The 26485-nt window shown below is 32.9% G+C and overlaps 1 protein-coding gene across 2 annotated transcripts in view; it reads right to left on the minus strand.

Annotated features, from left to right (window-relative positions):
- The window catches only part of LOC129944598 (serine/threonine-protein kinase SIK2), a 72016-nt gene extending 46006 nt beyond the window's left edge, over positions 1–26010 (minus strand). For both annotated transcript variants that reach the window (XM_056054140.1, XM_056054139.1), the window contains exons 1-5: positions 25374–26010; positions 7381–7993; positions 647–763; positions 516–579; positions 341–456 (exon numbers count right to left, since the gene is read on the minus strand). In XM_056054140.1, the coding sequence (XP_055910115.1) occupies positions 341–456; positions 516–579; positions 647–763; positions 7381–7887 (804 nt within the window). In that variant the 5' untranslated portion in view covers positions 7888–7993; positions 25374–26010. The remainder of the gene's footprint in view (positions 1–340; positions 457–515; positions 580–646; positions 764–7380; positions 7994–25373) is intronic.
- Between the last annotated feature and the right edge of the window lie 475 nt (positions 26011–26485).

The following is a 26485-nucleotide window of genomic DNA, read 5'->3' on the forward strand; positions in this document are numbered from 1 at the left end:
ATTCAAATGATAACAAACAGAAATGGGCACAGCGACGCCATTTTTTATCACTGGGCAATAATCTGTGTCGTTATAAAACGTTCGTGCATTTAAATATTAATTTAACTAGTTTAAGGATGTATTTTAATTGTATTTCTTTAAGCTGCTTATTAAAGACTCCTCGAAATTATTTTTAGTTTTTCTATTGACCGTAATGGAAGAATTTACGTCACTTGCGGCTTGTGACTATATTTGTTCAATCACGTTAGTTATGATTTCCAAAGTTATTTCAGAAGTCTAATAATAAATTTATACTATGTGTACATATGTAAGCAAGGAATTATGATTTCATGTTAAGTACCTTGAGATCTCGATGCACAATGCCTCGATTATGACAATATTCTACTGCCGACAAAATTTGCCAAAACTTAAATCTAGCTGCATGTTCCGACATTCGACCACATTTTGCTATGTAATCTGAAAAGAAGTTACAAATTAGTATTTCAAATAAAGTGTTTCTTTAAGAAAAGTTTTACCAAAAATTTCTCCTTGACTAGCGTATTCCGACACGATATAAATCATGTTTTTCGTCTCCATTACCTGAAGCAAATTTAATTAAAATCTTATAATTCTTCTGTCAAAACAAAAATGTATTTAGTTTAGTTACCTGATATAACTTTATTATGTGTGGGTGATCCAGTCGCTTCATAATTTCTACTTCTCTATATACTTTTTGCAAATTACTTGTGTCTAGCTGCGATTTGTCAATTATCTTAATAGCCACCTGTAAATATAAATAGTTTTGGATTTGCCATTAAAATAAAAAACATTAATATCTTAGAGAAACACAATACATAAGAAAAAATATTTATGCAAAATTAAGCCTTCGTTTTTATAATTTTAAACAACAAGGCTTATTTTCGTCTGTACATATATACGAGTATGTATCTAGGTTAGAGGCCGAGGGGGTTGCTTTCCAGCAAGTGTACAAGGTGAATTCAAGCATTCCCCCTAATCACGACCTAGAGCACCACTTCTACCTGCGTAACGACCTCGGTTTAACCAGGTTTTACCAGGTTCAATGACGAAATCTTGGCAAATGCTATCATCACAGGGCAAAACGGGACTAATACCCTATTAGTCACGAAGATAGAGCTCCAGCCCATCATAGATTCATTAAGGAAAAAGAAGTCAGCAGGTGTTGATGGTATATCCAACATTGTACTACGACATTAACTTTAGGAAGCTGTGGACATTTATACAACTCTGTTTCACAACGTTCTGAATAATGCATATTATCTGGACCGTTGGAAAACAGCTGTGGTACATCCTCTCCTAAAAAAGATAAAGGACAACTCCAATCCGGCCAATCTCCGATCTATAAGGCTGCTGCCGAGTATCGAGAAGGTTATAAATAGTGTTCTGTCCAAGTGGGCTGAGAACAACAAAATAATTCCGGATAATCAGTTCGGCTGTAGTACCCGTGGCATGATGGTTAGTGCGTTGGACTGTCATGCAAGGGGTCTTGGGTTCAATCCCTGCCTGTGCCACCTTAATTTAAAAAAAAATAATTTTCGCGGGTACTGCCTCTTGCGAGGAATTGACAAATCCTTCAAGAGTAATTCTTGTCATGAAAAAGTGCTTTCTCAAACTAGCCGTTCGGATTCGGCCTAAAATTGTAGGTCCCCTCCATTCCTGACAACAGTATTCGCACACAGGAATGGTTGAGAGTTGTAAGTCACTAGGCCCTGGTTCACAACGGACTGTTGCGCCACCCCATTTGATTTGAATCAGTTCGGCTTTAAGGCCGATATCCAGTGGAACAAATATAAAAGACAATGTAGGGGTGCTTGTCTGGTTGACTTGGAGAAGGCCTTCGACACCGTATGGTTAGAGAGTCTGTATCTAAAGTTAAACAGACTTGGCATAAGTAAACAACTGTTATATAGGCTTTATGACTTGCTTAATGGTAGATGGTTTATTGTCAAAATTGTCAGTGTTACATCTATCAAAATCGTTGATATTAAAATGGTCTTCAACAGGGAGCGATCAACTCGCCGACCTTATTCAGCATTTACACCAGTGATCGTTGACGACCTAATTGCGTACATAACGGCCCACAAATTGTGCTTATCAAAACACTTTTGCATGTTGACTTAGACAAGATTTAGCAATATTGCGATTACTGGTTGAAAATCAACATTCGGAAATGAAAAAACAATTCTGTTCAGGTATGCAGCCTCAAGGGATACGAGAAAGAACTGGACAAATCTAGTAATCATTGGACCAAATCGACAGCCACTGGCGAATAAAAGTGTAGTAAGGTACCTTGGCATCTTTTTGGATCAGTAATTGTATTTTGACAGACATATGGGTGCTGCACTGGACAGAGCTAGGGGAACCTTTGCCCTGACAAAACAGTTTTTTTTTAGCAGCCGTCTTGACAGCAGGGTGAAGGTGATTTGTTATGGGCTTGTTGCCCGGTATTGTTTAACGTTGCCCCATCTCAAATGGAAACGATTCGGGTGTTTGAGAGACAATGTCTGTGAGTCGGAGTACAAACATTATATTCGCACCAGGTTCTATACAACAAAGCCAACATACAGAGAATAGTAGATAATTTGGTAGGGGTCACATTGCGAAAAAGATGTCGTCGACTAACAGCTTAATTTTTGGGGCTTACTACCCCAACAATGAGTACTACGAAAGTGCACGCTTAAGTGGCAACATTCCGCCCGCAGTTTTTCTCTATTTGTACAATCTAGGGCTGATACAGAATAGGGAGGCGGTTCTGCTAATCTACCACGTCAGCCGTGAAACTGTAGATAGGCGACTCATTTACAGTCGAGACGTCCTCGTACTGGATAGAGCCGAGTGCCTTATAATGGGTTTCATTTTTTGTTTAATACGACAACGCAGACATTTATTAGAGAAAATAGAAAGCTCTATGCGTTTTTGTGGACCTAAAAGCTGCATTTGATACGGTGGACAGAAGCGCACTTTTTTATAAATTGTACAATATAGGTCTATCAAGAAAATTTGGCAACTTGATTGAAAAATTGTATGAATAAACGACTTCAGCTGAAAAAATACTGTGATGAATGGAGGCTGAATGTAAACATAAATAAATCCAAAACGATGGTGTTTAGAAAAGGAGGTGGCTAGGAATGAGAAGTGGTTTTTTGATGGACAGGAATTAGAAACAGTAAAATCATATAAATGCTTGGGAATAAATATCTGCTACAATAGAAAAACTGCTCCGATTTTTCTTAAAGCGAATCTTCAAGCTTCCAAAATCCGCACCAAACCATATGCTATTTGTTGAAACAGGAGTCTCACCACTATTCATAGAAACATTGCGACTTTATTGCGAAAACTATGGTACTGGCCGGAGAAAGGTTTACCAAACAAATAGCAAGTTACGTGATAGAGAAGAGAATATTGTTTTATGAACATTGGAAAGCACTCGCAGAGTTCGCTGGTCAGACTTTAAGGATTACTATGGATAATGTTAACAAAGACAGCGTCTATTTGGGGGTGGATTTGTTGTTTGAACTAGGCTGAGGCAAAAAGTCTTGAGTTTCAACAGTGTGAGCGAGCGCATCACTACAATCCGCATCAAGGCTAAATTCGAAAACATAAGCCTAATTTGCGCGCATGCTCCAACAGAGGAGAAAGATGAAGACACCAAAGACATATTCTTTGAGCTCTTGGACAAGACATATGAGCAGTGCCCTGGCTATGACATTAAAATTGTCTTAGGAGATTTTAATACCAAGCTAGGAAGAGAAGACGTCTTTGGTGGCATAATCGGGAGATACAGTCTGCACGACACTACCTCCGACAACGGATTCAGGCTGCTCGATTTCGCTGCGGGGAGAGACGTTCTGGTAGCTAGTACGCTCTTTGGTCCGGAGGTGATTGCACCTTACTTCTTCGAAAACGACGCTAAGTCAATTCGGAGCGTTATGGTCCTATGATAACCTACTTTTTTGCCTCCTAATGGACAACACAACTTGAAGAATATGTATAACATAGTTAAAACAAATATTGCATTATTGCAATAGACATTTCCTGGCCGCGTAATTTCTTGTCGTGGTGATATCAACTATCCATCAAGATCATGGGATTTGAAACCGCTGGACTTTTTTTTGTATGGCTACGAGAAAGAATTATCACGAACAAAAATATTTTGTGCTCCGTATGGATAGCCCTGTACAGTACATATCTGCTTTCTATTAGCATGCTCTCCTTTTAGGTCTACATTCCTGCCGTTAATTTTTAGCAAGTTTATTTAAACAACATTCCCCGTAAAAGCAATACCCAATATAGATAATGCATTTGTGTTCATTTAAACTGGATACGATTTCATTTCTTTATTGTCTGCGGAGCGTTACAAGAAATATTACAAAATTGCTTATGTACAAAAGAAAATTTTAAGAAAAATTTAAAATTTTTGTCCATAAGCCTCATAAAAGGAAAGGGAACCACTCTAGGCCAATTGTTTGTGGCTAGAGCTGAATCTAGACCAAGGCAATAAAAAAAGGCAGTTTAAATAAAGCAATAATTCGACTTCACACATTCTGTTTTGGTTTCACAAAAGTTTTTTCATAACATTATCATTGTATCACAAGAATACAAATATCGGATGTTGCAACTGCCAAATCCTGTTCGTAATGTACTTTTATGTTAAGGTTTAAAATAGGTAATACATATCTACATGCCCATATATGTATATTAATATATATATTTTATAAAAAACTAATTTTAGGTTAATCCAAACAAAACTTTTAATGACTTTTAGTATAGCAAAATCAAAATAAAATTGAACAATTCCTATCTAAAGATGGAACGGAACAGCTCTGAATATGGTTGGTTTATTTTAAATAAAAACTGCACTATAAAGATTTCAATAGTGTCAGATTCTTCCAACCACAATCTCCGTAAAGAACATTCTTCAAAATAGAGCAAAGGAAAGTCTTCGAATTTAATGTAAAATTGGGCGATATGCTAGGAAATGCAGTGCATCTGGATTTATGTACATAGATCTTCTTTATATTATATACTCCTGGTAAATGGTTTTCTCGCTCGCACAAGACACCTTTCAAACATTGTATGATCTATTTTAGAGTGTCATACGTTGATAGAAGGAATTTGTCCATTGTTCTGCGTTGTTCATTACTAATGACAATGCGAGTAAGTGAGTAACAGCATGATCGTTCCATCTTTTGTTAGGACTATAACCACGTCTTAAAACAATCAGAATGATAAGTTCTTGTAAGCTTTGATTAGATCGCCTTATAACTTTACTAAAATAATTACCATTAGACTTAAATGTTTAAGAAATTTTGGCTGCAATCTCAAGACTCAATGTGTTAAAAATTAACTTGAACACTCTTTTGAAGTATATCCTACCCCGGATATGGTTTTCGACATCGTTCAAGAAGAGTGGATACATAATTGGACTTTTAGCGTTTCCTTGTCGATTTTGTTTACCTTTCTGCATAGCTGATGTCATATTTTTAAAAACTTTTTTATAGATTCTTATAAATTTGGATTATAATCCAATTGCTTTGAGCTTATAAAGCATGGAATTTTTGTTAATTGTATCGATAATACATCAGCTTTCAAGACAGCAAAAAAAGCATACAAACATTTCATTTTGTCAAAACGTCTTGCAACAGTGTTGAGTACAAGAATTTGACCAATAATTGAAAGGTTGGCTAGGAAACTATCTTGATAGCTTTTAATATGGGTTTGTTACAAATTTTGCGTGAAAGCCATCTTCGAAGAATTTAGTATAGAAATACCTTTATAGATTTTGGGTAGACTACGATCACCTTTCTTTAAAAATTTCTGAAACTATAGATAGATATGTGCAATGCATCAGTTCAATCAATTTAGAAAATTAAATTTGCATTTGAATATTGTTGCTTTTTTTAAGCAGTCTTTTGATACATTTGAGCGATCCAGTCGTGTATTTTATTTTGTCTTAAAAATAATAAGTATTAGTTTACGACACTTTCTCAGTGTGAATATTAATTTTTCCGTAATTTACAATGAAACCAAATTTTTAAGGTTTTTCTTCGTACTTCTATATATTTTTTTAAAGAAAAACATTTTTTTATTTACGATTGTGGATATTTTCTGCGAAAATTCAAGCTGTAGAGTATTAAGTGTATTTTTAGTTAGTTTTCTCTTCACTTTTTTTAAAAGATCTTCATTATAAGAATACAGATTTTAAGTGTAAATTTAGTCGATAGCAATAAGTTGAAATTAAATACATGGGAGTCTATGTTTCAAGTAGAATACTAAATGAAAAGATTTGACTTGCGCCATATCATAATGCGTACACTTTAATAACTTTAGAATCGACTTTTGATCGGGATATACATATGTAGAAACGTGTTGAAAAAAAAACATTACTAAATGATTGATAACTAAACTAGTATTTTGCCGAAAATTTTAAGCATTTGGTCCAAAGGTCATATAATGGCGCAATGTCAAATGAAATCAACTAACTAAAACCAGTCAACACCTAAATGAATCACAAAATTAACCTCTTGTAGGAAGCAAGCATCGTGAAGAATTTTGTCTCATTAGATTCTGAATATTAAAAACAAAATTAAAAATGATTCTGGGATGCGACCCACTCTGATAACTTCCCATCCAAACTTGGGACACCAAATTTGTTGCAGTTTTTTTAATTTATAAAAACCGTTGATTGGATTTTTTCCCAAAAATATACTGGTTTGGTATCACGTTACAATATATAATATAAAATTTAATATAAGTCTTTAACGTCATTGGTTCGCGAGATATTTAGGGTTAGCCAAAATGTTCACCTTTCTTTCAATCTGCTATGGCAAAAAAACCCCCCACGCAATTTTATTGAGAGCCATTTCTGCATATTTCTGCATAATTATCTGTATAACAAAATTTATTTGAAGTCGATATCTCTTCTAGTTCTTCAGCTATCGACAACGAAAATAAAGCGCACAGACATCTTTCTTAAAATCTTTAATTTCGACTCTAGGGACCTTGAAACGTCGAGAAATTACAATAACTTCCTATGGGAAGTTAAAAATAATGTTTCTTTTCCTAAGATTTTCACAAAAAAGTCTTTTTTTTATATAATTGAAAAGTTTCTCACCTATTGTCCCTATTTTTAAACGTATTTACACAAAACTGTCTAGGAATATAAAACTGTTGATACGTAAATTTTTTAACGCGTGCAGTTATATCTCTAATATCAGCATAAAAGTAACATTTCTAAAATATTTTTACTTAAATATTGATAAATTACAAAATCCTGGTTACTTTCGTTTAAACAAGTCACTTGTCAAAAATATCTATGGACATACATACATTTAAGATTGGAACAAATTATATTAAATTTACCTCATTTTTGGTTATTCGATGACGAGCAAGTTTTACTACTGCAAAATTGCCTTTTCCTATAGTTCGCTCAATATCATAGAAGCCAACCCGTATAGGGCCTTTAGTTTTGATGCTACTTGTTGTTGCAGTATTATTACAAGATGATTTACTGCCACTATAATTAGATGCATTTCCACTAGCAGAACTGTTACTAATGATTGGTCCATTCATCGAGCTTTTAACTAATGAAGCACTTGATCCAGCGACTGACGCTCCTACAGAGCCATTCCTGCTAGTGCTGGGATATTCTGTAGAAGAAGCTGCATTTTCTTCCTCAATTTTAGTACAATTAGTTATGTTTTGTGTGGCAGAATCGGAATCATTTTCTTTGAGCGTAGTGGTGCTACTAGATTCAGTTGGGTTTGAAGCGTTTTTATTTGTTGGGGATATGGGTCGTGGAGTGCTGGGTTTTTCCGAAAGTGTTTCGTTTTTTGATTCCCCAGCATTTATGTTATCGCGTTCTTCCATTTTTAATTCTTTTATTACAATTGCTCTATGAAGTGAAACAAAACTAATCGGTAATAGATATAAAAAGTTTGTCCTTTAAAAATGCAGGCAGTGATTTCTGGATGTCCTGTAAATAAACCAATTTAAAAAATAAGTAACAAATGTTTGGAAAGTGTTTCTTAACTTAGAAAATATTTGAACAATCTTTTAGAAAATAAAACTATTTTTACTTTTATTGGTCGATTGATTTATTCGTTCTTTTAAAGGCCTTATTTAAATTTTCTGAGAAATTACATAATTTGAATTGAGGGGCAATAACGGTAATACTTAAAATGCAGTGTTACATAAATACATACATACAGCGCCGGATTTAGGGGAGGGCAACGGTGCGGAAGCCGCGGGGCCTCCACAAACGGGGACCCACAATAAAGACTTCGGAAAATTTTTGTTTCAGATTCCAACTAGTAAACAACTTTTCCTTTGATATGTATTTTTTTTTGCTCTTTTACCTACAGCCTACAAAACTTTGAACATGATTATTTAATTATATTAATCTTAAATAACAGAAATCATTCATCTATATTTGTTTACTCCAATTAGGCAATCAGTGAAATATCAAAATTTCAAATGGCCCTGATAAGAAACACTTCCAATTCACTAACCATCTTGAGTAAGTACTCCAATCGCTTAATGGCTGAGTGGGGTGGTACTTGCAACCTCGGAGGTTATGTATTCGATTCCGTGTCTCAAAATGTTTTTCTTATATATATATATGTACATTTAAATTGATTGCTGTTTATGAAGAATTGGTCTTCTTCAATTCTTGGAAAAATCAATTATAATTGACTAATGGGTAATTTGGCTGTTGATTTCGTGCAGAAATTTTACACGTTTTTCACAGCCAGTACAGAGTGGCACCGAATTCTCATTGAGAAATTATCGGAGAAGAAAAGCGGACAGTTTTTAGTCTTGAAAAAGCTCAACGACACTCGCTGGTCTTGTCGAGCTACGAAAGCCTAAGTCAACGGCTATTCGGAAATCGTAGAAGTTTTAACCAGCATATCTTCCAATAAAGAGCAAAAAGACATCGTGATGAATGAAGCACCGCACCTTCTACAGAATATGAGTGGTCTCGAAATCGCTTTGTTTGCAACATTTTGGAACGAATCGGCAATGCGTGCACTAGAATCATTGAAACCATTCGTGGAATCCAAACGAAATGATTTTGATATATTTTTATAAATACGAGGAAGCAGCCAAAAAAATATTCCATACTAATGAATATGTACAATCACGCACCCGCACCAGAACGCGAAATGTAAGGTTGAATCCCCTCTGTCATCCAAGAAAAAATACAAAGTATCCGCTTTCATCCCAGTGATAGGCCAGCTATCCGTTTCTCTTAATGATATCAAGAAGATGGATGCTGAAAATTTGTACGTTGCAACAGAGTGTATCCGGATGATTTAGAGCCTAGTCTTGGTAATGAGTTGGTTCAATTTGTGTCTTTGATTGACTCATACAAAAAGGAAGGACTATGGAACAGATCAATCGCCGGAACTATTTTAATACCAAATTCTCGAAAATCAAATTTTCAGAGCTGCATTCCCAAACCTCGAAATTGCATTGAGAGTGTATTTGGTTTTGATGGTAAGAAATTGAACTGGAGAGCGCTCATTTTCAAAAATGAAGATTATAAAAAAATAGGCTTCGAACCACAATGGTACAAAACCGTCTATCGAAGCTTTTTCTCCTGAGCATTGAAAGCGATTTACACTTGTTCCGTTCGGTAACCCTAAAATTTAATTTTAGATAATCCTTTTTTCCGTTTGTTCCAATAATAAAGGAATCCACTTGGTTTCACAATAAATTATTTATTGAAAAACTCGAGTGAAAAAAAATAGTTTACTTAATTTAAAAAAAATAATTTTGGGCGAGGGGGCCTCTGCTTCTTTATTGCCCTATATATACATATCCGGCCCTGCATCTACATACATACATACACAAATAAAAATGAACCCATTGCAAAACTTTCTTGTATTACAGAACTTTTTGATCAAAGAACATATCTCATACAACAGTGAAAGAGAAGATTACGAAGAAATTCACAAAAAGTATTTCTTTCCAAACCCGCTCTTAGAAGCAAACAGGTTTAAAAACCTATAGGCCAGCCATTCCTATACCAGTTGAGTCCAAGAAACAAAAACACCACCCGAAAACCGCCATTGATAAAAAGATTCTATTCTGATATATGTTATGTATGTGAGGACGAGGCGAATTGATATCGAAAACTTAATTGAAAGCCAACAAAATAAGACATATCTAACCTCTACCGCTATATCCGTATGGCAGACAAGAACACTCCACTAAGACTAGTCCAGTTGGACAAAAAAAAATGAGCTACCAACAAGGAATTGGTCAATTGATGGGGAAACCTTTGCATGGGATGCATATAAACGCATCCAGGTACTCCCCAATCCTTGTTCACCAAAATAAACTATCATGTTTTAAACAATAGATTGCGTTTTGGAAATTAGGGCAGTGGAGTAGTTGAAGATAACGCATTCAAAGCTTATGATATTTTTTTTAAATCCTAGAAGACCACATAAGGTTATCCAGCTTCTCAGAACAAATTTGAATATAGTCTCAAATCTTAAAACGCTCTTTAAATTTAAATTTAAATTTAAAAATACGGATTCTGAAAAAAGGAGACCCTCTAAACTGCACCAACTATAGAGGAATCAGTCTACTTAACATCGCTTGCAAAATCTTCTCTGCCGTAATTTGTGAACGTCTAAAGCCCATCGTCAACAACCTGATAGGTCCTCTTCAGTGTGGTTTTAGATCTAGATCAAACAAAAAATAACTCTTGCTAATCGCTGTTTCTTTAGACTAAAAAAGCAATTGAGCAGTCAAAAGCGGATAAAAGCACCTTGGGACGCTTCGAGACAGAAGTTGTTCGTGTGATCTACTGTCCCATATGCGTTGAATTGGAGTGGAGGAGAAGATGGAACGACGAGCTGTACGGGCTATACAAATTGGAAAGAATAGGTACTATCACACTTAATTAAATCCAGTTAAAGGTATAAAAAAGAGTGGTAAGTCATAAATACTATCTCAAACCGTTACAATACCTACTCCAACTCTATCTCGAACACGGAAGGTAACGCCAACGAATTCATCAACTTCTTGACGTCTATTGAAAAAAATACTTTCGTTGACTTAACCTCATGTAACAGTTGTTTTGAGCCTAGCAATCATTTAACTTATAGTACTCAGTACAGTTTAAGTTTCCCTAAAACTAGCCACTTGGGAGTTCCACAGGGTTCGTACTTGATCCAATTTTATTCCTTATCTACATTTGTTCTCTTTTTCAACTTCCGACTTTAGGTAAAATCAAAGCTTTTGCTGATGGTCTCGCTATAGCTTATTTGTCTTCAAGTTTATTATCAAATTTGTGATATAAATCATGATATTCCTCAGCAATAATATGTTTTTTAATCTTACCCGCAAAGTATCGCTAGACATTCCCATCATTTTTCATTCAAACAATTGTACTAAACATTATTAAGTAACGGCATATTTAGTACTCAAAGAGGCCAATAATTTGAAATAAGCGTAATTGCTTTATAATTGAAAGCGAAATAGACTTTAAATACGTTGGTGTTACCTTAGACTAAACTTTCAATTGAACCAAGCAAATAACAATTTTGAAAAATTTTCTTTTATCTTCCAGTCGTTGTTTATATCATCTAAAAAAACTCTACTCTTTTAATTTGTTGAAGTTGGTTTACTTTGGCCTTTTCCATTAAAAATTATACAATATGGCATATGCTACTGGGTGGTGCATATGTCAACCATCTACAATGCTCACCATTATTTAAAAATCATCTATAAGAAATGTTTGTAAAATTCATCGCTTAGCGCACTCAATGGATTTGTTTCGATGTTTGCAAGTTCTACCTGTACGTCATTTATAGAATTTTAAAATCTTCAACATTTTTTTCAAGAGAGCCGGTTAGTGGCAAAGCCCTATTTCTGACATGAGAATCTACAGAAACTCCATTATTCCTTGTAAACTTTTCAATACGCTCAGATTAGAAATTCGTAATTTGAGAATTTTCATCGCTTTTTTAAGAGCAGTAAAATTGTGGCTTCTTCATTAGATCATCGAGAAATCGAGGTTTTAATACGATATTTTAACTAGCCGTAAACCGAAATATAAGAAAATTAAATTGTTGTTAATTTGTAGATAAATTAACGATTTCTTAAATTGAAACAATTAGTTTTATAAACATGTGCTTTCATATTTGTAGAATTAACTTTGTTTCCTTTATAGTTCTTACAATTTGAATGTTTTTTTAATTTCACCGGGTAACTTTGCCTTTTAATTGTATAACATTTTATATTGAACACATCACATATTGAAATCGACTAAAAAAAGTTAATTGACTTAAAGTTAATTAACTGCAGTTAAAAGACTTACTGACTAAAAATTCTAATACCCCAGTACAAAAGAATTTGTACTGACTAAAAAGACTAAAACCAGTTAAAAGAACTGCAGTTAATTAACTTTAAGTCAATTAACTGCTTTTTTTAACTGCCAAGTCAGAAATTAAGTACTGACTGCTGACTGTTTTTTTGCATTTAAAATTTCCCAGTCGCAGTATTAACTTGCATTCAAAAAATTAGTTAATTAACTGCGACTTAATTGAATGCATTACCCAAAAGACTGCAGTCTTTACAACTCTGATACGAACTGTCAAACTTTATTCGCGTTCCACATTAGCAACGAATAAAATAATCGAGCGAACTTAATCTAAACATCATTCTTGTTTTGGTTTCGGTGGTGAATGGTATTCGTCTGTGGCTGTCAAAGTCAAACTTCATTCGCGACGAATAAAAAACTCTCATGTGAAAGAAATGTCAAAAACGACGAATCTTTGTTTATTCGTTGGTTCTTGGTAGTACTTTTAATGTAAAAGGCGTTTATAAGAAGCGCGAAATAATTCAATAAGAAAAATACCAATAAAAAAAAAGAAAAATCAAAACTCTTCTTCACTCAAACTTTTTGAAGATAAATAAAACATCCAAAAAATTTGTTTAATGGCGAATAGTTCAACGTCGCACACATGTGTATATGATTTAAGAAAGAAAAAAACAAATTTTTGAATAAAGGACATTTTTAATTTCTGCGATCAAAAAGAAAATGCATTGCAAATGTTTGTTGCACTAAATATCTAAGTAACATTTCACTAAAAATTTTTAAAACTAAGCTTTGTGTGTTTGATCGAAATCCACTTTTATACATGGAAAACCTCCGTCCAACGTAACAAAAGCGATCGGAGCGTATTTGAATGAATTCAGCAATTGTATATTCTTCTCTCCTGACAAAGCCATTGCAATTATTTTTAGTTTTTTGAAGCCACCATTTATTTCCACTACATGTTCTATTTTTTTTTTCACTGATTTCACAGCCTAGCTGTAAATGCTGTTAATGTTAATTTGTGTGCTGGAATTGAGCGATAAACCACCTGATTCAATTTCTGAAATTGATGTTACTAGAAACCCATAGCTTGATGCCAAAACAAAAAGCAGCAAAAATCGGAACAATCTTTTGAAAATGCTTGGCATAGTAGTTCACCGCCCCCGAAACGCCAGTTCGAGCCATGTCCCCCATTGCGTTATGATTGTTTGTGGAGGAAGTTTCAGTCCAGGTTCTATGTCTCTAAGAGTTTTCTCTCTGGATGAAGCTTTTAAAAATACTTTTTTCCATTTGCTATAAAGCGGTCAATGTGAGCAAATTCACTTCTAACTTTTTCACATACTCGGTGAAGTCCATGCGTGCGAGGCATGTAACATGCATTATTTTTGGGTAGATAACTTGAATGCTTGTGCCGCATTTACAATATACGGAGCAGCATCTGATAAAAAAAAGTAAGATCGAGTCTTTGTTAAAATCTTCAACCAGAATTCTAACCAAATCATCAAAAAGCCGGGCAATGATGGTGAGTGATTTGTCATTTTCAGTTGAAATAAATTCAAAACAAATGTTTCTTTAACGAACGTCTCATCTGGATATCTGGATCAAAAATTCCAATGATAACATTGGCAACATAATCTGTTTTCTGCGTCTGTTGTATCGTCCATTGAAACCCATAAAAATCGATTTTTCATTTTGTTTTTGATTGCATCGATTGTTTTTTTGTACAAATTGTGTACATATTTTTAGCGAAAGGTTGTTTCTGAAGGAATTTTTTGCTCGGTGTATTTTTCCAAAAAAGAACGAATACTATCATTGCGAATTTTGAAAAAGGGTATATCTGCCCCAACAAAGTCACCACACCTTTCAAACTCTGTATGTTTTGAATCACTCGAAAATTTTGCAAAAAAGTTGTTGCGTTTCATTCTTCGTTCCTATTAATGCTCAATTATTTTCCGTTAAAAAATTTATTATTATTATTATTATTTATTATTATATTCCAATTCACAGTAAGAGTACACTTATAAATTTGTGAAAATTAAAAATATTTAAATTACAAAGCTTGACAGTATAACAAAAAATAATTATATGCTTACAAAATAATAAAAAAAAAGAAAAATAAATAAAACATAAAACAAATTAATCATAGTAACATTACGTTATTCCAAGCATACAAAAGTTAAAGTTGAAGTTGCTTGATAAGGGTAAATGGGAGCGGGTTTGGGGGTGAAAGTTAGCTAGTTGCTTTGGTTAATAAAATACAGTCTTAACTCGTCACTAAATTGTTGCTTGTCACTTAGTTCTCTCAAGTTTCGCGGAATTGTATTCCAAAGGCGTATAGCTGAGATAAAGAATTGTTTCTCGGATGTAAGGCAGGTGTAATGTGGTAAAATTAAACAAGCAGATCTGTTGGATGTCGAAAGCCGGATTTTATCAAAAAGATATGACGGCTGCATAGTTTTTAGAATTGAAAATAACAAACACATGGTACGAAACTTCATATAATTAAAAAATGACATGCCTAATACATTTTTTTCCAAATGTGAAATATGGTCGAATCTCCTCAGATTGTAAACATAGCGCAGAGCACTATTGAATGCTACTTGAAGTTTTCTTTTGCTTTCAGTATCACAGTTATAAAATATTTCACAACCATATACGAGAACTGGTATAACCAAAGTCTTAACAAGAACTAATCTTGTCTTTGGTGGTGTAAACTTTTGAGCTGTCCATAAAGTTCGAAGAACCCCATATGTTTTTCCCACAACTTCATTAACATGGTCATTCCATGTCAAAGTTCGGTTGAACACCAACCCTAAGTTCTTTGACTTATCCACGAATTCAATTTTTGAAGAACCAAGCATAATTGACGGAAAATAAGACAGATCTAGCTTCTTTTTCGAGATAACAAGGCATTTACATTTCTTCGGATTGAGCGAGAGACCATTGTTTACCGACCACCTCATAATTCTTTGGAGATCATAGTTCAGATCATTGGCACAGTTTTCTATGAGCCCAAGAGGGCAGCTTTTATATATTTGAATATCATCAGCATAAAAATGTTTCGATGAATTCAAGATTGTATGTTGTATGTCATTTATGTACATAGAAAATAACAGAGGGCCCAAAATCGATCCTTGTGGAACGCCCCGTAGCACAGGACTAAAATTTGATAAGGCAGTCTCTAAGAAGACAGCCTGTTTTCTATCACTAAGATACGATGAAACCAATTTTACAGCAGAAGAAGACATATTGAAACGGTGGCTCATCTTATCAATAAGAATAGAGTGGTCAACCATATCAAATGCCTTGGAGAAGTCCAGTAAGACAAGAAAAGTAACCTGGTCTTCATCTAGTTGTGCTCTTATGTCTTCAACTACTTTCAAAATTGCTGTGGTACAGCTATGTTTGGCACGAAAACCAGACTGAACTGAGACGAGAAGATCATTACGTATGAGATAATCATTAACTTGCTTATGCATAATTCGTTCGCAGATTTTGGACAAAAAGGGAAGAATTGATATCGGCCTAAATTCCTCACCCGATGAGTTTTTAGGTATTGGAATAATTTTTGCATTTTTCCACTGACAAGGAAAATCACAGGTCAAAAAGATTGTATTGATAATGTGAGTTATATACGGAAGCAAAAAAGGTAGTATAGCTTTCATAAAAACCGGGTGTATTCCATCTATACCAACTGCATTAGAGTTTATGGATAAAAAGCTTTCCACGACATTCGTACTTTCTATTCTTTCAAAGAAAAACAGTGTTTCAGTGGTATCAACAGTGCTATTAAACGGGACTCTATTAATATAGGTGATATTAGTATCTGGAATCGATAAGAATTTTAAGTTTAGTTCATTCACATCTATATCACTTTTGCACTTCAATTTCTGCTTGCCTACTCCTAATTCCCGAAGATTATTCCACATCTTTCGCCCATCTACATTAGTTTTAAGCTTGTTAGAATAGAACTTTGTTTTAGCTATTTTTATCTCACGAACAACTTCTTTTCGTTTATTTTTGTAAGCTTGAAGGTACTCATCTATGCGGTAGCGCTTCCATCGCTGGTAAGCATGATCTCTTTGCATTATTAACAAACGAATTGCATTCGTAAACCAAGCATTTACTTTAGGTCTCACCCTACCGGTTGATAAGGGAACATGTGTGTCAAATAGGTTATTTATGTTACTATGAAGAAAGTCAACTTGAGCATCCGGCGAGGTCATACCATAAACATGACTCCAAGGAATTGAACGAATATGATTTTCCAAAGCAGCATAATTTATATTCTTGAAGTTACGGTAACTATAAGTTGTATTGTTGGCATGAACGTTAGTATCGAAGTCAAAAGTTAGAAAGATGAGGTCATGTTTTGAAAAAGCAGGAACAGAAATTTGGTCATAAAAGAGTACTTTGTCAATATTATTTACAAAAAACAAATCTAGAAGGGTACTTGAGGTGTTGGTGAAGTGAGTAGGCATTTGGGTATTTACTAAATGTAAATCAAACGCTTCCATATTTTCGCTGAGTTGACTTTCAACAAGGATATTGCTGTTAAAGTCACCGCATACAATAACGTCTCTTGCAGTGGTTGAAAATTCATCCATTAATGAATATATAGGTGTTAAATCGACATTTCTATTTGGTCTATAAACGCTACCTAAGCGAACAAAATCAACTCCTAACATTATGTCTACAAAAAGGTATTCAATAGGACATCCAATGGGTGAAAAACATTTAAGCTTACAATTGAGACATTCTCTTATATAAATAGCTACACCTCCACCAGTGCGATTTTTCCTATCCGAACGAAAAATTTTATAACCATTTAAAGCATAAACAGCATCATTTACATTTGACAAGAACCAGGTTTCCGACACACAGATCGCATCAACTTTGGAATTAACAAATATTTCTCTAAACTCATCTATTTTAGGGAGCAAGCTTTGCGAATTAAAATGGCAAATTTTAAGCCCTTGCCTACGACTACAAAACACCTTTACCATTGATCGCAAAACTACATCGTCACTTTCGCCCATGGAGATCACTCCGCTGTCATTTAATTCCATTTCGGTTAGTATTTTGGTGTATAGGAGAACCAAGTGACTCACAAAAGTATATGTTGATATTGAGCGACTTATCTACTTTCCAAAGCTTAAGAATTTGTACAAAAGGACAGGTATAGGAAAGGAAATCAAGCAAAATCATTACACAAACAAAAAAATAAAAAGAAAAATTGCAATAGAAAAAAACATAAAAATGAAAAATTTCATGAATAACATAATCAAAACAAAAGAAGTGTGTCATAAATACTAGTTGATCGCTGATAAAGATAATCATTGTTGTTATTGATGTTGTTGTAGTTTGTCTTCTTCTTCATGACTGCTCGTGGCTAAAATATTCAGCATTCTCTCGTTCTCCACCAGAATGCCCCTTGCGTTTGCACTTTTCCTAACATAAACGGAACCAAGATGTGTAAAAACAGAAAACAGCTGTTTGTTATGCTTGAAACGTGAAGCTTTGTGATAGAGTGAGCGGTTTTTCTGGTCATACTTCCATACATATATATGTTTTTATTATGCTCTGCTCTAATATCAACGTCATCGAGACATAATTGCCTTTCATTCTTGCAAAAAAGAGCAACAATTTAGGCAAATTATTTGTATTATTTTCTTCATAAAATATCTTCTTCATTAAAAAAAAGAAAAACTTTTTTTGGGGTTTTGAACAAATGTGATACACTTGTGTTTTTTTGAATGAGCTAAACATTATAGCCTACCTATCTTTCCAAATGTTCAACCTACCTACGCACCGTTATCATAGAATGAAAGCGTTGCGTACAAATTTTCAGATTTCACAATAACTGAAATTCTAAAATCAAATGAACAACGAGAATGTTATGCTTGTTAATTGATAAAAATGTATAAAATATAAAATGTTTTGTAAGATCCGCTTGACGAAAATATATCCGTGACCGTCTGTCCATTTTTCTAAAGCTTAAACAAAATATAAATATTATGTGTGAGAGACACAAATTTAAGGCATATAAAAACAAGCCAAATATTTGGACCTACTTATATGAACATGTGCTTATATATATCAAAAACATTAATACTGTTTCAAAGATATTTTTGTAATGTATCATTTGGTATCACTATAATTATTATAATGTACTCTATTAGCTCAATTATGAGTTAGGTCAAACAGGTCTCAACAATGAGAGTTAGTTGAAATGAAAGACCAAAAATAAGAGATGCTTTATATTTTATAATTTTATATGACTATTTTGTCTTATTGCCTGCTGGGGATCTGAACATGATTTTGATGTATGATGAATGCTCCATATATAGGGTTTCCCATAAAGGATAATATTAATATACCAGGTCATGAAACTTCAGAATTGGTAACTTGTTAACTTCGATTCATAATTGTATTCGTGTAACGAGTGTTTACTTTCATTAAAGTGTTTCCGAAACAAGAACTAGGTAAATTAAATTAACAACAAAATTAAAACATAACATAACAAATTCTATTTACGTGAATTCGGGGGCGGGATCACAAGGTTTAAGAAGTGGTAGACTATGAACTTTTGTTATCGTTCTATAGCATCTTCTATAGGTATGCAAAATTTAATTTTTTAGAAATTAAAAGTTATTCTCACTACAGTGAAACGTAGACGAATTTTGTACAAATGTTTGTAAGGTGAAAAGTTTGGTCGAAGTTTTTTAACGTATCGAAATGTTCTTAGAAATAATTCAGCTTTGTAGGTTTTAATGTAAAAAACATGTTGCTATCGCCTGATCTATAATTGTTGAGGGATTCTTAAGAAAACCCATGCCAAGCCTGTGTTAGGGACGAATATATAAAAACATTAATCGTAATATATATATTAGTATACGCTGATGACCTTCTTTTGTTATCCGAATCAGCAGAAACCCTGCAATTAATGGTAAATCATCTTACGGACTATGGCGTCAAGTGGGGTCTAGTCATCAACACAGACAAAACGAAAGTAATGGTCTTTTCGCTCCGATTGGAAGTTAGGAGCAACTAGATACTTAATGGAAGTCGTTTGGAAATATCGAAACAATACAAGTATTTGGGAGTTTTACTAAATCCAACCCTGGATTATAGCAAGCACCTTGCAAAAAAGCAAAAAATTCACAAAGCTTAATTAATGTTACTTGGAAGAAGATTTTTTCTAACGATCACATAAACCTTTCAACAAAATATAATATTTTCAATGCAGTCATACAATCTTCGCTTTTTTATGCGACAAGAATACGAAGAAATTGAAAAAATTCAAAGAAATTTCTTAAAGAAAATATTCAATGTTCACTTAACCTTAACAGCACCAAACTATTCAATTTATTTGGAAACAGGCCTGCCAAAACTTTTTACTTTAAGTCTAAAGTTACAGGCTGATTATTTAATTAAAGTGCTTGGTCTACGGGAAACTCGGTTATGTAAGATAATGATGCTCTACGAAATTCGGAATAAGGACTGGTGGATGAGGACATGCGGGAAAACATTGCTGCTTCCTGTGGAGAAGTTGTGCAGATCAATCTCAACAATATTGTTCAGTTGAAAACGAAGTTCTACGAAATCATGTAAAAACTTGAAGAATTTAACCGAAATCAGATGATTGAAAATGCCCGTCAATCGGAGAGCTCTATAGCCAGCTTAATTATAACTTGTATCACAAGAACTACTTCCAAGATTCTTTCTCCTATAAAGATATTTCCCTAGATTTTAAATCAAGATGCTCTACATTTAAAAGGAAAACCATGCAACATAAGCTTTGACCAATTTTGCAATTTATGTTACTTGAGACCTAAAAAAGATTGCTTTCATTTCATCAGTGTGTGTCCAATTTTTAAACAGCAAAGAAGATTATGCTTTAGTAAACCATCCATATCAGTACAAGAAACGATTATTATTTTAAATGGATCAGATTGGGCGAACCTTGTCAAATTTGTCAGAGCTAGCTAGCACTACAGAATGCTTATAATAAAAGAATATATTATATAAATCATATAATGCAAACATTTATACAATCAAATCATCCTTTTTTTGGAGATAAAATAATTTTGTATTCGTAAGATTTTCACTAATTGGATCTTTTTCAAAAAATATACTTGTTTGGTATCACGTTACAATATATTATATAAAATTTAATTTAAGTTTCTAGCGTTATTGGTTCGTGAGATATTAAAAACGTACGTACACACGCACGCACAGACATCTTTCTAAAAATCTTTTATATCGACTCTAGAAACGTCGAGAAATGTTGAAATTTTCAATTTGACAAATCGGACCCATTACAATAACTTCTTATCGGAAGTTAACAATACAACTCAACTTATTAATCCCAAGCCATCTAAATCCTTACATTAAACAAAATAAGTAATAAAACTGAACTTATTTCTCCTAAACCAAGCGGAACTAAATTCACATAAAAAACAATTGAAATCAAAATCAAAGAACAGCTAGCACAAAACATAATAACATTATCAGCGAAAAGATTTTAATTCTTAATGAAAACCAAAAAACAGACTCAAAAGGATATTAAACATAATAACATCTCAAATTTGTTTAAAATCACTCAAACACCAACTATTTTACAGGCTCAAACCAAAATAACTTTCTTTAAACAATTGCCTCTTTTTTGTTCTTCAATTCCATCTTATTTTTGTATGCACATAAATAGTGAAAATTGAAGTGATTTTTTTTGCGACACATAGGAACAATGTGCATGGTAAGTATTGCATTCGTAAAAAATTATGAATCAAACTTGACATTACGATGTTGCATTCGTAAAAAATTATGAATCAAACTTGACATTACGATGTTAGAAAAGTCAAAAAAAGTGGGTCCCCCATTCCATCCGCCTATCTGTCTGTCCTGGCCCCTAAAGCATAAACCACTGTGCATATTGAAACAAAGCCGATTAGCTTAAGGCGTTTTTTCATGTTTTAATACTATTTAAAAACAACGGAATACAATTTTTTTGGTGTAAGTTCGAAGATTCTAATTTTTTCACAAATGAACCGATAGATTTTTTAAGAACTTTCTCTAATTTTTTTCTTAATTCGGCTTCTTTTTACAAGAAAAACATATTTTGGTATTGCTCCAGAAGGGTACCCCTCATAAAGCCGTTGTTTTATTTTCAAATTTTCTCAAGAACTTAATCAGATTTCAATGATCTTGTCTTTCAATGCAAGCTCTTGTCTATGGTTAAATTTCCAGATTGATGATGATTTTTGATGATCGAAGGGCATTTAAATTTTAAGATCATTTTTTTTTGCAGGTATTGCAGCCGGGCAATATATTTCTTTCAAAATTGATTTTCAGTTGAATAGAACTTTTAAGGTCGTAACAGATTAAAGAAATCTACATTTTGAAGGGAATTCGCTTTAGATATTCTAGAACCTAGATTTACACGAATTTCAAGAATAAACATAAATGTTCCCAACTAATGTCTAATTGAAAAACACAATGCACGTTTCATATCTATTAATATAATCTATTTGAATCTCTTGAGAACTGAAGTAAAAAGAGATTCTGAAACGTGTAATTTGTTACTGCCACACAAAAGTTTCGTCCCAACTTATTGTTTACCTTAGTTTGTTTTTATTTTATATTCAGAGAAATTATGTACTTAAATGCACTTATTTCCTTAAATTCAAGAACCATAAATCCCTCTCTCTTCAATTTTAAAGTTTTGTTGACTCCTTTAAGATGGAGTATCAGCTACAATCTACGAGTAAGCAGACTAGTAGCGATAGTAATAATAGTCTCCCGAAAATTGAATCCGAAAAAAACTACGTCAAAAAAAAAACAGAACATTTTTGATGTAAGATTGTTTCTCATTTTCCGGGTTTTTAAAATTTAGTAGCATTTTTCTCTTTTTTTAAAAATGGCAACAAAACAAAATATTTTTTTTTGGAAGAAAGCAAAGTTTCAAACCAATTTAATACATTTATCCATAAAAGCAATAAAAACCCTCTAACTATTGTGTTTTACTTTTAAATATGTAGGGCATATTTAGAAAACTGTTAGAATCTTTCAATGCTTTTATATGAAGAAAGTTTACTAAATTAAATAGTTTGACTATACCTTGCTGGACAAAAGCGTTCTAAAATAATTTAATAACTAAAGTTGTCACTTTAGCTCTTGAAATGTGTACATTTAAGGTTAAGATGCACATTATGTTATTTAAATTTTGTTAGCCTTCTTTAAAGAACATTTTTAAGCAGTAATTAAAAACTCGTCCATATGTTAATTGCGTGACCCCCCCCCCCCTGATTAAAAATCTGGATCCGCCCTTGTCCCAAATCATTGCTCCACGTAACTTTATCACTATCGTCTCATCAATCTTGTTCCGTATAAGATTGTTCAGTATATTTCAAATAATTTTATACTGAAATGTCAAAAACAACTCAACGAAAGATAGATTTCGATAACTGAAAATGTAAAATTAAACTTGGCTTTTTTCTAATGTTGAATATATGTGTGTACATAATATACATATTATGTTGGTGAGTAATACAAAATCAACTACAAATTTGTTAACAATTTATGGATGAACATCCTTCCTTGGCCAATGAGAATAAACCCAATTTTGTACAAGGAAAGGAAGCTAAGACATTCCAAAACTATTTTGGATAAGTGCTTTTTGCAAGAGCGATACTAAACTCGTTGCCTGTCAAACATGCCAATGTTCATATGCCCCCATAGTTTCAATAGTTACAGTAAATCTTAGTATTGAAGGTACATACATATATTTGAAAAACGACAACCATCTGGCAAATGTATTGTTTCCAGTATCATTATAAAGGTCCCTTTTGAAATTCCAAGACTTTGAACACAACTATAATTGTTTAAATTATTTTACAACAATTAAGAAAAATTACTTATGTACATATTTATGTTTCGTATATAAAACAAATTATTACATATGGGTTGGAATAGATAGAAGGACGATTTTTCTCTAAATTTTCTTTGTAACCGTAGTAATTGTATTAAAACTAAACCACGCCGTAACTTTTATTGTTTTCAAGATGTAGAGATCAACGATTTTATAAATAATATTCTCAGAAACAAATTCTAACCTTTCAAATTGGGTCATAAATGTCGAAAATGTATTGCAGGAGTATGCCTTAATAATATAACAATAAAAAAATGTAAACAATTATAAATATAGTTTTAATTATCATTGCACGTACATATGTATATTAAAAAAAGCCTAATTACCAGACTAAAATTAATTAAGTACTTGTACACAAAAAAAAGTAACTCTATTGCAAACACAACAATGTTTATTGACCGATCTATCTAAATAGATTATGGTCTCCCAGTTTAAGGAAAGTGTACCAAATCAACCTTGCAACACATTTCAACAACAACCAAATCCAACCATTCACCTTGGAATTTACCTGCAAATCCATTGTTTCAATATTTCAAAAAAAATCAACAAAAGACTATTTGATGCATCGCAAACAACAGATCGAACTTCATCTGCGGTTGTCCGTGAAAACGGCTCCATAACCAGCAAGATAATAGCTCAGCAATTTTTACGGCCGAAGCTTCATGAACTGAAAAGAATATTTTATTCACTGACAGCTTATCATAAATCAACGCTCTTAAAATTATTATCAACTACTCCTCTATAGTTGCAGTGATTCGTGGGAAACTGATTGCTAAAAACAAAAACTTTATATTGCCTTGGGTTCCAGGTTACAAAGATATCGCTGCCAATGAAAGAACCGGCATTGAAGCTAAACATGCTCTCAAAAAGCTCCTTATCGAATTCTACCTCCGCAATGCTTAAGATTTCAGAAAACATACCAAATTTTGTATGACTGCTAAAACTAACGACATCTGGTTTTGCTATCAAAATCATTATTTGACACTTAATCCAAGAGCATTGAACTTGTCCATACAATTATGTATGCCAAATTTTATATTGATTGATATATAAATATATAATCTTAATATTATAAATGGTCTTTTTAAGAAGTAGGATTTTAAAACTAGCAATACTTTTTGCGGAGTTTGATATCTGTCACTTGAATGCGTTTCATTTGTTCTTGAAACCAACTTGTCTTAAAATATGCCCTTTATTTCAGTTGATATAATTTTTGTATGTTCTCAACAAAGTTTTAATAATGATATTTAAAATTTCCATAGGCAGATCAAGCCCCATATATTTTTGCCAGTTTCAAAAGTTGTTATTTTGACTGTCAAATGTCAATAAAAAGCTGCCAGTTATGTTGTTGCTGTTGTTGTATACATATGTATTTGATCAATTATTTTCTTTTAATTTTTTTTTTAATTAAAAAAATCTTTGAAAGTGTAAGGAACTTTTAGAAAACGCCGCTTGAAAAATTAAATAAGATTTGTTTTATTTCCATTTATTAAAATATTAAGACTAAAATAGCCAAAATCACAACGCATTGGAATTGAAAACTTTGTTAATCACAAAGCAACGCTTAAAATCACTCTCGCAAAAAACCAATTCAGGTAGTTTACAGTGGGTTTAAATTAAATAATAATTTAAGTAATTTCAGGGCTGATCGAAATAATTACTACGAAATATATTATTTGCTTTTTTAAGTATTTTTTTTTTTCAAAGTCAAAATACAATCGAATACCAATAACCACCGTTTTAAAACTAACTAACGCACGAATGACGTCTGAACCTTTGATAAGAACGCACAGAATGAAAATATTGTTAATGCGGGTAGATATCAATTTTGGAGCTTTGAACATCCTAAAAAGGACAATGTGTTAATACACGCAAGGCCAAAACACAAACCCTTAATTTTTTTATTCACGATGACGTGAATATAAGTTTCGAAAAGCTATTTGTCTTTCCTACCCCAAGAGCTGTTTAACCTCTTACTCAGGAAGAATTCACGGAAGTGTAAATATATTGACAGTAACTACCTACATTTGTTAATGGAAAAATAGTGCGGTTCATTGTTTATGAACAATGTTATTGATTTTATAAACTTACCAGATTTTATTAAAGCAATAGCTTAAAATAACTGCGGTAGATAAGTTTTCAGCAAGTTTGTAGGGAACTTCCTCTTTTTAGTGGATTCTATTGAATCTTTCATGGAAATACTTTTCGCTGTCATGTTTTACAAAAGAAATAGTTATTCGTATACTCATATACCATTTGCATTTATGTTGTTTATAATGTCTTTTTTTGGTACTAATGCCTTTTCACACAATATTCTCATAAATGTATCACACTTTCACGTTTTAATTTCAATTAAACATTAATTTATTATAAATAACTGTTTTTGTATAATTAAGAAAAATGTTTTGAGAAATTGTAGACAAAAAATCAGTTGTTCTATATGCATTTTATACAGAAACTCAAAATTTAAATCAATTTCTTTATAGCAAAAACTTTGTTTTACACACATAAATTCAATAACCAAAGACGTATTTTATAATAACTTTTGTAAGTAGAAACTATTATTAATAAATGTATATAAGTATAAATAAGCTAGTCTGTGAGAAGAGAGTATACAAAGAACTATAAGTTTTGCAGATAAAACAGATAAAACTCGCCTGTCGTTGTCGACGTCTTTTTGGTCTAGGACCAAATATCCGACAATTCGTTGGGAACAAGAGAACCGTCCAGCTTCCAAGCGTTGAAATTTCAAAAGTAAGAAGTGTTTTATACACACATTACATATACCAAAATATTTGTTGGATTCAGAGAGTTCTAAATCCTGTAGCTACAGTGTGTGGTGGTTGTATATGTGTTGATTGTGCGCTTGTCAACAATTTTGAAGTATAAAAATGAGCTTCAAGTGCTTGAAGCTTTATTTTGTTCTCCACATCAATTGAACATACCTACAGTTTATTGAAAAATGTGTAAAAGTGCTGCCATTTATTTATTAACTAAAATCAATATTACTCCAATAGTAGTTAAGAACTATCCTTCACTGGAAACCGTTTTACTAGGCAAACATTTAACTCCTTTTTTTATTTTGTTTACTTAATAAAAACGAAAATAACATTTTTCATAAATATTTGACAAGTTGAAATAAGTAAACTAAAAGCTTATTATATATCAATATCACCATACGACTACGTTTTTGAGTCAACATG

This window comes from Eupeodes corollae, chromosome 2, assembly GCF_945859685.1.
Source record: "Eupeodes corollae chromosome 2, idEupCoro1.1, whole genome shotgun sequence".
Classification (NCBI taxonomy): Eukaryota; Metazoa; Arthropoda; class Insecta; order Diptera; family Syrphidae; genus Eupeodes; species Eupeodes corollae.